General features: G+C 36.7%; 1 protein-coding gene across 1 annotated transcript; it reads left to right on the forward strand.

Moving 5' to 3' along the window:
- The first annotated feature begins 10,382 nt into the window (after nucleotides 1-10,382).
- Nucleotides 10,383-12,880, forward strand: dthd1 (death domain containing 1). The gene is given in 5 exon segments (XM_069194229.1): nucleotides 10,383-10,595; nucleotides 10,688-10,770; nucleotides 12,136-12,306; nucleotides 12,308-12,390; nucleotides 12,651-12,880. Coding segments are annotated over 5 exon segments (780 nt in total).
- Nucleotides 12,881-13,696: the final 816 nt, after the last annotated feature.

Here is a 13,696-nt window from a genome sequence, read left to right on the forward strand (position 1 = left end):
CTCGGCCTCGCGCTTTGAACAAAGTCCAAGTCCTTTTGCAGACAACAGCAGTTGTCACGTGATTGTCTCTGAGGATGCGCGAAAATGGCCAAGGAGAGCCCAGAACTGAGCTTGCGCTCCCTTTTTGATCAAGACCCAGATGTGTGCTGATTGGTTGAGAGTTTGGCGGGCATTGTAGACCCACGTGGTATTACCACGCCCTGCCAGTCCCTGATTGGTTGGTCAAGGTGAGATATGAGTCACTTAGTCCTGACACTTAGGAATGCAATCCAGATGTCCAACTCGCACTCCCTAGACAGATAGGCGCCAATGGCTGACCATTGATCATGATAGCCAGGCTTAGCTAAGTGCATCCCCCTTTGGGAGCTGGTTTCTTATCACAAGAAAACATCTTAAATCAGCTTGCATGAATTCTTTCTCTGTGGCTGCACCACAGAGATGGAGGGTGAGATGGGGCCTCTTTTAGGAGCATACCAACGCTTAATTCTGTCTTATTAACAAGCATTGCCGCTACACCCTCCACTCCATTATGATTAGCCAACACACAAAGAAAGCACTGATCACTCCAAGGGACTGTTAGAAGTATTCTGTAACTTTTGGCTGGACCCTTTCGCACATTTCAGTGTATGTTTCAGTGGCCTTTTTAATACCACTTTGTCATTGTAGATTATAATTATATATACAATTTGTTTTAAGGCTTGTTTTCACTCCTGCCATTGACAGTATTCACATTTGCTTCTCATTCATGTTAATTCATTATTAATATTATAAATAATATCTTCCATATTGCATTTAAATTGGAATGGTTTTACAAGTATAAATCCACCAATCTATCCATATTCTAACCCCTTTTATCCAGGATAGAGTCTAGGCAGATGAGAGAACATGTAACTCCACACACATAGATCCCCAGGAACTGAACTGCAGTTCCTCAGCTAAAGCTGCATCAGCAACTAATAGGAATGTGTAGTAAAATCAGAGAGTGTTCGACTCCCCTGACAGGAAGGGGACACCATCCAGTGCTACTTCTGAAAAGTGAAGCTGAAATGGGTGACCCACAAATGCAATTTTTTTGTTCTCAAGTATTTTTAAGAACTATTTCTAACAAGTTTGATTATTTAAAACTACACATTTAATAGTACTACATATTCTACCTAATATAATTATATGAACTACAAGGGAAAAACGGAGCAGCAAAAAATATAACAATTAAATTCTGATTTTAAATTTTTTAATGAAAAACTATACATACTGGCATTAGAATTTGTATTTAAAACTAAATGCTATATACTGTACGTGAAAAACCAATTGTGAATTCAGATTAAAGGCACCTTTAAATTCTCTTGCTGTTTATTACGAAAGCGTGTTTATTATGCCCAAGGAACAGTTTGTTAAAAAAAAAAACATACTGTAACCCACATTAGAGCTGGAATTGAACCTAGCCCCATTTGAGTGATAGCACAGAATCCTACCACTGAGCCTCCAGTGTATTTAAACATACAGATGCAGCCATTCAAAATGCGCAGGCGATACCGCATTATTTTGCGGTACGCTGTACGCAGTCTACCGCAAGCTACCGGTAAATACGGCTAGTTACCGTAAATTCTCCTATAATACGACAAGCAAAATAATAGTATCCAGAATTTCCGCAAGGTGGAGCTAATAACGCTCAACCTCTCATGTTTGAGCTGTGGCCATCAGTCTTTAACGAAGATATTACTAATAGTATTAATAATGAATGACCTTGGACAAGCTGTAAGTGTAAACTCAAAGTATTGTCCTGGTCAACATTCTTTTTTTCATTGACCGTCTTTGTAAAAGTAACACCACAACATTTCGCAATCACGCATTTGTTTCCAATCATGCAAAGTACAGTAACTTTTGAGAATCAATTCACCATGCCTTTCACATGCTCATAAAAGAGATTAATTTAGGAACATAAACATATTACCGTATGAAAACTGTACTGTATACAGTATGTATATGTATATTTAATGTCTTAACTGTGCCCGTTTAAGTATTGAATATTCATATCTAATTTTACCACTGAAGGGAAATCTTAGTAGCTGAGCATAAAAAGAATAGGAGCATACTGCAACGTGTGTGAAAGCCATAAACGATATTAATTTTGGAACATAAACATACAGTATATGGCTGGTCTCGGTACTTTAAAGAAAACATACACGAAACATGGTTTCATTATGACCAGAATCGGTCTTGGGATATTTTTAACTTGATTTACAGTATTTGAGAGGTATGTCTTAACACCGATACTACAGTGCTTAAGTACTGCTCACGTATATGTTTCTAGGTTTATATTATGCATTTCATACGGTCAAATTACTTTTGAGCAACTAATAAGAAGCGCGAAACGGTATGCGTTTTAGTTTAGTTTTGTGCTGGGACCCGTGGATTGATTAGAGATATCAAGTACATACAAGTCATTTTTTAAATGTTGTAGTTCATCTTGAAAAAATGTTACGAGTACATCATCTATCAACAATTACACAGGTTATGTTTCCATATTGCGGATTTTGGTTACGTAATATTATTTTCTAGATTTCACGTTGTGAATATATGATTTGGGCAAACAGAGCCGCAAAGAAGTACATTATGGGTTGTTGTTTTTTTTTTGCAGTTTTATCTAGAACAAGCGATGCTTAAACCTTTGTCTAATTCTTGTGAAACTATCCACACGACAGTTACAGTACCTAGGAGTTGACTTCAGTGATGTCACTGATGGGATGTTTCTAAAAATCCATCCTTTGTAAAACGTCTTCTCTAGTTGTCCTGCATATGTATTCGCTAATGAAGCTGTGTGTTCTGAGCCTGGATCTCTACATTTCTGTATGAACCAGCTTAGAGCGCTAAAGACAGCTTGTGTTTAAATTGAGTGTAAGGTAATTTATGCTTCTAAAGTCATGGTCAGCATTTATTATTGTACTGTGCTGTAAACTTGTTCTGTGCCTAGTCCCATTATTTTATAGCGTTTTTATAGCGTTATCAAATCCGGTGGCGCTGTGTGTTAGTTTCCTGACTCCCATGTCACATGGTCTGTGATTGAAACCTGTGAAACCGGTTTAATTCGTCACAGCCAGCACTCCAGCAGAGAGTGGGTTGTACTCGTAAAGTAGAAGCAGGCGAGATTTCCAGTGAAAGACACCTCCCCCTTCTTCAGGTGTGAGGGTCTTCTGCTCAGAATGAAACGCTAAAATGTAATGTAGGCTCTGAATGGTTTCAATTATGATTTGGGCTTGATTAAGGTTGCTGCCTTTCATCTAAAACCCTACTTGAATCCTTCTAAACTAAAAATCAGTGTTAGTGAGTTCTAAATAAAGAGGTATCCAGGTAACAGTGAAACGGGCGGACAGTCTGGGGAGATCGCCCGTTTTCCATGTAAATAGTTCCCTGGTTCCGCACCCCTTGGTGTTTCTCTCGCTCTCTCTCGGGTCACCTGATCATTAGCTCGAAAGATTTGAGTGCTTTGTGTATATTCTAATGGTAGTGGGGGCAGGGTGTGTGGGAACAGGTTTGGTTGAAATTGCATTGGAGATCTGTGTTCTTCACACCTGAAACATTTTCTCTGAAAGCATTTTCTTCACAGTTTAACCGATCTTGTTACAGCATGTTACAGTTTACTATTATTAACCATATTAATTTTAAGTGCTTAATGTAAAATCTTGTAAAAATATATTTTCATTGTTCAAATATACATTAAGTCTAACTATCATATAATAGTTATTATATTCAAAATATTTTGCTAACAATGTTAACTGTTTATGAAAAATAAAATGTATTAACTAAGGAGTAGGATGGCACAGTTGTTAGTATGTTTTTTGTTTTGTTTCTTTTTCATAAATACAACAGTAGTACCTGATGTCTCAGTGGCTTTCAAAATTAAATTATGCATGCAAACCTGTGAACTAGAAAGATAACTAAGTTATCCATCCATTTATAATGGTGGCGAAGTGGTTAGCATTGCTATCGTGCAGCACTGGGGTCCTAGGTTCAATTCCTCCCATCCTGTGTGTGTGGGGTTTACATGTTCTCTCTGGGTTACATGTTTTTTCTCCGTATGTGTGATATGACTCCCTCTCGCACTCCAAAACATACTGGCCCTGGGTGTGTGTTTGTGTCTGTCTGTCCTGTGATGGACTGGCGCTATGTCCAGGGTGTATTCTGCCGTGTGTCCGTCGCTTACTGGGATAGGCTCCAAATCCTCTGTACTGGATAAAGAGATTAGAAATGGATGGAAGTAAAGGCACTGTGTGGATGGAACTATACACAGTGTTAGAAACCCACTATGAAATGGCAGCATCTCACTGAGAATAAAACATTTTATAGTGTTGGCTTAAGGAAACAGCCTTTCCACCTCTCTTGCACATCTGTATCCATACCTAGTTATTTAAACAAATTGCCTCTAATTATAAACATCTTAATATGCTGGCTCTGTGGATCCGCATCAGCTATGTTTGCCCATTCCTTCAATTCATGTGCATCCAACACACAGTTCAACGCTAGCAACTACACAAAATCTAAAATATGAGCTCTACTTGCCACTTACAATACCAACAGTGCCAGCTAACTTTAGTAGTGACATTTTCATGGATCTTTTTAACAATAAAATTTACAACATCAGACTTCAGACACAATTAAACAGGCCTCAGAAAAGTCTGGTACAAACATTTTCAGCATGGAATAAACCGTTACTTTAATGGTATAAACCTTAAATGGATTCATATTCTCAATAAGATTTAGTGCTCAGTAACATGACTTAGAAAATGACAGAAGACATACATATCATGCTTATCCTTCTATTTTTCATAATTGTAAACTCCTTAAGGCAGTTACATTTTCTCTGTTCTGACCTGGAGTTACAGAGAAATTTAAATTCTAATAAGAGATTTGTAATGAGGAAAGTCATACCAATCACTCATACAGTACCAGGATTTGCAATTACAATACAAATACTTTCTTTCTGTATGTGTTTATTTTGCAGTTTGAGTCTATGGCATTCCTTTGTGGGTCTATACTCCAAGGCATGACGTGATAAAGTATAGTTTGGATGTTTATACATTCATGTTAATCGTATTCTTGATTTATTTCAAAAGTGTTCATGTTTCATTTGCTAGCTTAGAGCATATTGTGCAATGAAGAATAAAATAGCTGCATGACCAATTAATTCCTTCTCTCAGTGGAAATTAAAAGGTAGCCTGATAAATTATAAGACAGTAAGAAAGGTTCCAATCAGGAGGAGACAATTCTTTCCATTTTTTTTGTTTGATTGCTGGTAGCAAACTGATCTGAGGATCTACTCCAGCTCTTTCTCTTTTTATCATACAGTACATTTTATTTTCTTGCTTTCTGAAACACAATATAACAAAAAATAACCTCACAAACTCAAAGAAAAAATCCTTGCTCCCCCCCCCTCCCCTTGGCAGTACTTCCTCCCATGCTTTTAACTAAGGGCATCTAAAATACTGTCAAACAGCTACAATGGTATCTCTGTACAAGGCTTTGGCTCTGTCAATCACAGCACCTACCGTTCCCTTACCAGCAACAACATGGATTCTAACACTCAGACATTAAAAAAAGTCAGGCCAAGAGAGAAAATACAGAGTAAAAGGAGATGCTTCATATTGCTTGACTAATTTTAAAAATTATGTTATAAATGCAGACGCTCCCTCGGTGCGCTGCTCTGGTGCGCCGGCTCTTACACAGTGCCTGTCTGCCGTAAGCGTTACAATATACATGCACAACACTGCTTGTACCCATCTGTCATGCAAATAAAACACCTTGAATTGAATTGAATTGAGGGGAGAGGGGGGGAATACTAAAGCCAATACTGGCTCAATACCCTCAATGTGCTTTGACGTGCTAATGCGTTGGTTTAACAGTCCGGGTGTGGCAGGCTTCCAATGTCAACTCGACTCGATTGGAAGACAATGAACGTATTTTGTGATATTTAGAAATATAAATTTGTTTGGTGCGAGTGAGGTTTTATTTAATCTCTGACCAAGGGAAACGTTTCATTTTTTTAAAGAAATGTTTGTTAAAAAATAAAGTCATAGTTCCATGGGTTTCAATCACAGACCATGTGACATGGGAGTCAGGAAACTAACACACAGCGCCACTGGATTTAATAACGCAATCAAAACGCTATAAAATAATGTGACTGGGCACAGAAAAAGTTTACAGCACAGTACAATAATAAATGCTGACCATGACTTTAGAAACATAAATTACCTTACACTCAATTTAAACACAAGCTGTCTTTCTGTATGAACCTCTAAGCTGGTTCATACAGAAAATGTAGAAATGCATTAGCCTGATTATGATTAAAAAACACATAATTAAACACGCGTTTGCGATTTAAATCAGAACACGATTTAAATCAATATAAATGTTTATATTGTAACGCATACTGTCCAGCCTCCATTTCTCTATAAAAATTTACTCTGTTGCACACACACACAATAGAAGCAGGAACCGCTGCCAGAAGGGAAGAAGGTGACTATTCATTGTTATCAGAAATGACTTAGAATCAATCATGTTGCGATATTTTGAAATATAAAAGTCAATTGATTGTCCATAATATCGCTATTCTATTTTTTCGAAGAAATGTTTGTTAAAAGGAAAGTCCAGCACCAGCTGGATTTGAACACACAATCTGTGCGTTGTTAGTCACGCACCTAGACCAGTAGGCTACAAGATAGCCCGCATGAACAGACAGGCGAAACAGCCCTACACAGCCCTGTCGCAGCACACGAATATAATCATACCGTTATTAAATTCTTTAGATACGCGATTCCATATTATATTCCCTTTTAATCAAATTCTAAAAGTATGCTTGTTGACTCCGGTATCATGTTAGTTAAAGACTTCGAAGCTTAAAATGTTTAGGGAGAAATGGAATACTGGTGTGTATTTTTTTCTTTAAAGTACCAAGACCAGCTATATACTGTATGTTTATGTTCCAAAATTAATATCGTTTATGGCCTTCACACGCGTTACAGTATGCTCCTATTCTTTTTATGCTCAGCTACTAAGATTTCCCTTCAGTTGTAAAATTCAATATCTACAACGGGCACAGTAAAGATGTTTACAGTAAGTCTTTCTACGACAGACCAACGGACCACGAGTGCCCCTGTCGGTCAACCAATCACGCACCGCGTCATGATACGCGACACCGCAGCCAATTACCTGTGGTACGTGTCTGTACCGCTCACTTTGAATGGCTGCATCTGTATACACTATGTCACAACTTTTGCAAAATAACTGCAGCAAGTGACAGAGTTAAAGACTACAGTAAATGGAAAGAGTTAAAGAAAATGTTTATGAAAAAGGTGGAATACTAATGTGTATCTTATTTTTTAAATTTTAGCTTAATACAGGTCCATCCATGCCACTACATACTGTGCATTTACAGTTTCATTTTATTATTAGGGATGCTACCTACAGTACAGCGTTATTACATGTTTTACCTATTAGGGAGTTCATAATGCTTTGACTGATGCATAAAAATGTAACATAATGTGTGCTGTAGTGAAAAGGCAATGGAGCACGAACTTCTTTCCTCCTGTCAAAAGAATTGCATGTGTAGTTTATTCTTATCTCAGTAAAAAAACAGAAAATAGAAAAAGTTTCACAAATTAAAGAGAAGTTGAACCCTCTGCTCGCAAAAGAAGTATAATTGTAAAGTATTTTATGTTTGTATTATTCTGCATTATTTGCATTTCATACGCATAGGTTTTGAATAGTAATTCTTGCATTAATAAACTCGCTTATACCAGGGATGTATAATTGCGCATACAGTAAAAAAATAAGGCTGCTAAAATTTAACCACACACCAGATGTTGTTTAAATTAAAAAAAAAAATCACTAATTGTGATCTTTAAAATGCACGTGGTTTGAAGGCCCTGTGTCATTTGTTCCCAAAGTTATTGACATCTGAAACAGGCATTTTAATGCGAACGCGAAGGTTGTGAAGACTATGACAAATCACCCTTAAGAAAATGCAAGCAGTTTGAAATTATTATTTATTAGTAATTAATTAATATTGTTAATAATGTTCAGAGACTTCAGTTTCAATGGTCTTTTTATGACAACTTGGTAACATGGCTAAAACGGACATGTCAGAATATTTCCAAAATATTGATGCAGATGTTTACAAAGAAAGTGGAATACAGTACGAATACCAACTATATAAATGTATTATATTTAGATCCATAAATTAATATCGTTAATGACATTGAGAAACTAATTTTATTTTCAGATAAAATTTCTTTAGATAGATGGTTCCATATTAATATTGTCACAGTGAGGTGACCAGCAAAACAAGAATTGTATCCTGCCTTGTAATGACTAAGCCTTACCTAGCAATACAAATGGGGTGCTAAGCCCCCTCTACTTTACTACAGGTTCTGTTCATCTCCCAGAATCACCAATGCAAACACAGACCAGCAACAAGCATTAGTATCATATAAGTACCCCCTTTTTTCTAAATACATCAACATTTACTATCACTCTAAGACACAAAGAAAACAGCATTTGCAGCAACAAAAGGTACTTCCAAGGGTCATAATGAATTCTTGAGGGTCACCAGTCCTTTTGCTTTACTACTCTTTACTGCCCACTCCAAGTTCTGATTCAAACTGGCACAGCAACCGCTGTACGTAATTGCTTCTTGGATGACCTTGGTGTTACCATTGTTACTAATTGTTCCCTGTTCCACTGATACATTGACACAATCCTGGCCATCAACACAACCCGATTAATCACAGCCTGTTACTGCTCCAACGGTCCACGCCCTGTGAGAATACTTCCTATTAAATGGATTTTAAAAAGTACTGCAACTTTTTTTAAACAATAACGACAACAAGTATTCAAAGAAAAATGTAAAAGATTATAGCTTTTATATGGAATATAAACTTATATAGTCATAACGAGCATGTTAAAACTTTTCCAAAATAACCACAGTAAGTGACCAAGTTAAAGACATTGATGCAGAAAGTGTTTATGAAGAAGGTGAAATACTGTTTTTTTTGCTACCACTACCAGCCATGTGCAGTATGTATCATCATTTTGATTCCTAAATTAATATTGTTTATGACATTCAACGATGTTATACTTATGTTTTTTTGATTGGCGGGTACCACAATTATCCCTTTAGTTACAAAATCTCATATTAATATTCCATATTATGTGGATTTAATTATGATAAACAATAGGAAAACAGATTTAATGAGCAAACCCTTTCACTAACATCTAATGCACCACAAGTACCGTCTATCGATCGTCTTTGGCCAGTGAGTCACATAACGCAACACGCTGTTATACTGTAGGTGCTGTGTTTCAAATACATAGCTCGTGTTCTGAGTGGTTGTATATGTACATAGCTGAGGAGTTCCTGATCTGTGTTACAAGTATGGTTTTCATATTTCCATCATTTAAATTTTTTAAATATCCAAAGAATGAAACCTTTTAACAGATTTGTATTCCCCTTCAACAGAACAGATTTGTTTGCATAAACAAATCCTCTTCAGAGTACATGTCCAACCTATATAATGACATATTAGGTAATTGTCTTGATTTTCTAAGTTTATGAATTTAAAAAAAATATGTATGTGATTTTTTTTAAAAATTCAGGATTTGAAATCTCTGCAGAACATTCTTCAAACCTCGCTCGAATGTTTTGAGTTCCTTACATGCTGTTATTTTATTATCAGATAGATCCACCCCCAACATTTAATTTACTGTATGTCTGTACAATGTATAACATTGTTGTAACAGAAAGAATAAGGTTCTGGATCCCGAGATGAAGTAAAACAGATAAGTTTATTGCATGCAAGGAACAATAAAGCCGAAGTCTTGTTTCCCGCAAGAAACAACAAAATTGAAGTATTGTTCCATGTGCCGGTACAAACTTTTAGGTTATATAGTCCTTCCTTGCTGCTCGGACGTCATTTGGTGTTATAGTAAGGGGGGGTCATGGTCTTTGGTCAGTTAAGAGACCCTTGCCAAATGGTCAGTTTAAGATTACGCCCCCAAGGGGTTCCTAGCGCGCATCTGGAATCCTTATCAGTTAACCCCCTTTCCTGACATAAATCCCTGTTGCTTAGAAGTCTAATTTTCAGGCAGAACTGACTTAAGTTAACCCTTTTTACATCTTGTCTCTTACTTCAACATCAAATATGTTTAATTTCTGTATATGAAAATACTAAACTTAATCTACTTCTCAGACAGTTAAACTTTTCATGACACTTAAGCTACACTGCTAATGTACTAATGTACTGCTAATGTTTTTCTATATTTAAAATAACTATGACATTTTATGTTTTATGATTCTGAAAGAGTTACAAATATACTTTAAAATCTCTGCAATGTTTCAAAATGTTTCATGGTTCAAAACGAGTGCCACCATGAAGAAATCAAGAGAGACAGCAAATGAAAACCTCACCTTACTAGGTTATAAATCCAAAAATGAACAATGGGTTGTCCTAGAAGATGTCGCAGTAAGGAATATGCAGAATGGTCTTATTTCTTTTGAATTGGATGAGCATTTTGAACGGCATGCGAATTTTGTTATACTCTATGTTAATTTCTTTTAAAAAAGTATTGGATTATAACTTGCCTGCACAAAAGTTGAATAGAGACTAATTGTTTTGTTTACTTTTCTTCCCTTCAGATTAATTATTTTACGACTCATTTCCTCAGTGAAACATTCACGCTTGATAATGTAGGGAAAACCGGTTCAGGGACGCCAAATATGTAATCATAGTGGCTCTCTGAAGGCACCAGTTCTGTAGGGTTTGGGCATTTACTGAGACAATTATTAATTGTAGCAGTAAATCACAAAGTTGATTCTTTTGATGGCTTTAGAATCCAACCATGCGACATAACTCAAACAAAGCGCACACACAGGTACTAATACACGAGGATACATTTATTAATACATAGAATATGCATGTAAAACTAACAGATCTTATCGAGAGGGTTATCAGAATACAAAAGATATATATTCAATCAGTTACAAAGTGTTACACATATCAAGAGGACATACGTTCAGTATATCATTCATTTAGACCGTTTCGTAAAGTGAACTTGGTTACAACTTCTACATTAGATACTCAAAACAAGTACATAACTCTTAGGAATTAAATTGATATCAACTGGTTGGGATAACAATTGAATTCTCGAGCTGTAATGCATTGAAGTTGAATACTCATCCAATCTTTGGGGATTCAGATCTCCTGCGGGCACAAAGAAACAGTTGCAGGCTTGTTGCTGTCCAATCTGCGCTCTCTGGCTCCGTGCCAGGCTGTGCTGTGCGGCTTGCGACGGTGCGCTGCTGATGCTCACTGACCGGCTAGTTGGTGTTGTTTAACTAGCACAGTTTGTGCACAGGAGAAAAGATGACTGTGGGTCCCAGCAAGTCAGGAAGAGGACCAGTTCGTTTATGATGAAGAGCTAGTTCTGAATAGTGATTCAGCTGTCCACAGTTCCGACCTGTTCACGAGGCCTGCTGCTGGTTACTCTCTGGCAACCTCCACTCTACACTCTTAGAACAAAGGAAAGTTCTGGCACTCGGACACACTGGCCGTTCCGTGGTTGTCCGGGCTGAGTCTCAGGATGGTCAGGAGGCGCGCTGCGAGAATGTCCTGCCCTTGGGAGCCTTCTGCTCCTTTGAATTCCCTTTAGAATTGTTGAATCTGAATCTGAATCTGAATCTGAATCTGAATCTCACAGGCTCTCTGTGTTGCCTGTTTTTACCTGGAGGAACTTTAGCTCATTGATTGGTTGAAAGTTCCATGGGCTTCAGAGTCCCACGTGGGTTACTCGGCCCTACCAGTCCCTGATTGGTTGATCAAGGTGAGATATGAGTCACTTAGTCCTGACACTTAGGAATGCAATCCAGATGTCCAACTGGCACTCCCTAGACAGATAGGCGCCAATGGGTGACCATTGATCATGATAGCCAGGCTTAGCTAAGTGCATCCCCCTTTGGGAGCTGTCCTTATCAAAAGAAAACATCTTGCATGAATAGTTTCTCTGTGGCTGCACCACAGAGATGAACAGAGAAATGGGGCCTCATTTGGGAAGCTCAGAAACACTTAATTCTGCATTATTATTAAGCCTCGCCGCTACAATAACATTAATTCACAATCTTCAAGAAGCTATCTACAGCACTATGGTTACCATTGTTTTGTATCATAAAAAAGAGAAGCCAAACAGTGTCATCATTGTGGCTGTTCCCACCAAAGACTTGAGCTGGGAACTAATGATGCTTTGTGAAAAAGGATACTCGTCCCCCTGACCCCTCTGAGGAAATCCCAATGCAAGAAGGAGATCAACTTGTATTAATATTCGGTGGAAACATTACATCTTCAGGTTATAAAATATAAATATAATGTCATAATGTAAAAATGTCATGCTTCTTGTTTATCATTTCTTTTTTGTCATACAAATTGAATATGTTCCTGTAAGAAATCTGAGTTTCTTAACCCATGTGTTAACATTTTCAATGGCTTTTTGAACTACAAAATCTGATTCTGAAAACATACACAGATCAAAGGTTTATTTTCTTATTTGTTGAATATAAGACATTTAACATTGTAAAACTACTGTATATGCATTTATATTGCTTGTAGGAAATAATGAGAATGGATCAGATCAGAGACTAAAATTTCACTCCCAAAGAAAGAATAGATTGACTCTTAAACTAAAGGAGACTGATGAACTTGGTAATTATTGCTCATCTCATTACAAAGGCACAGCAATACTTTATAAAGTAAAAAAGGAGCAGATTGTTGTGTCTGGTAATAAACCAATCATCCCTGCTGAATGTCATCATCCAGAACCTGTGTGCAAACTGCCATAGACATTGCCAAAGGTAAATCATCAAGATTTTAGCCTTTTTAAATGATACACCTTAAATGATTAACACCATTTCTGATGTATTCAAAGATCTAGGCAAACTTTCTGTTATAAGAATGGGTTAATAGAAGATTCAATATAACAAATATATTTTAACATGTTTTGCACCACCACTATGCTGTGGGTATATTTTTACTTTTAGTTAACTCCCCACCTAGGCTTCTAGAATTATGTGAATTGTTTGCCATTATAACCCGACTTAAGAAATAAACATACATTAGTAATGATGTAATCAAATACCACATCATCCTGTTTAGATGTTTTAACATGCTTCAACAGAGTTATACAGTGAAATGCAGGTATGCATTAAGCAATTTGAAAACTTTAAAATTCTATTACCACCGCAACATTCCATGACCTGTGTGGGCATTACTGAACAATTCTTGTAAGGCACACCTCTGTTTTTTCACCTGGTATTAATAAATCATCTTATAATGTAAAAGACAACATTTTTTGTACAATGAATATGTGATAGTAATTGACTTACATAAAAGCATAATGACAAATGTATAAATGTAAATATGAAAAAAAATCTCAATAAAAATACATTGTAAACACACCTAGTAATCTTTTTGGTCATAGACACAATCTGGTAACACCCAAATTAAAAATAAATTATGAGAACTCTAATAGAAAAATATTCTGTTAAAACAAAATACAGTAAATAACACTACATCAAATGTCACTATCACTGTCATAATGTGGAGCTGAATGTAAAAAATAGAATTGCTCTGTCAGAAGTGGATGATAAGAAGCCATT

The sequence above is a fragment of the Lepisosteus oculatus genome, chromosome 1 (assembly GCF_040954835.1).
Source record: "Lepisosteus oculatus isolate fLepOcu1 chromosome 1, fLepOcu1.hap2, whole genome shotgun sequence".
NCBI classification, from domain to species: Eukaryota; Metazoa; Chordata; class Actinopteri; order Semionotiformes; family Lepisosteidae; genus Lepisosteus; species Lepisosteus oculatus.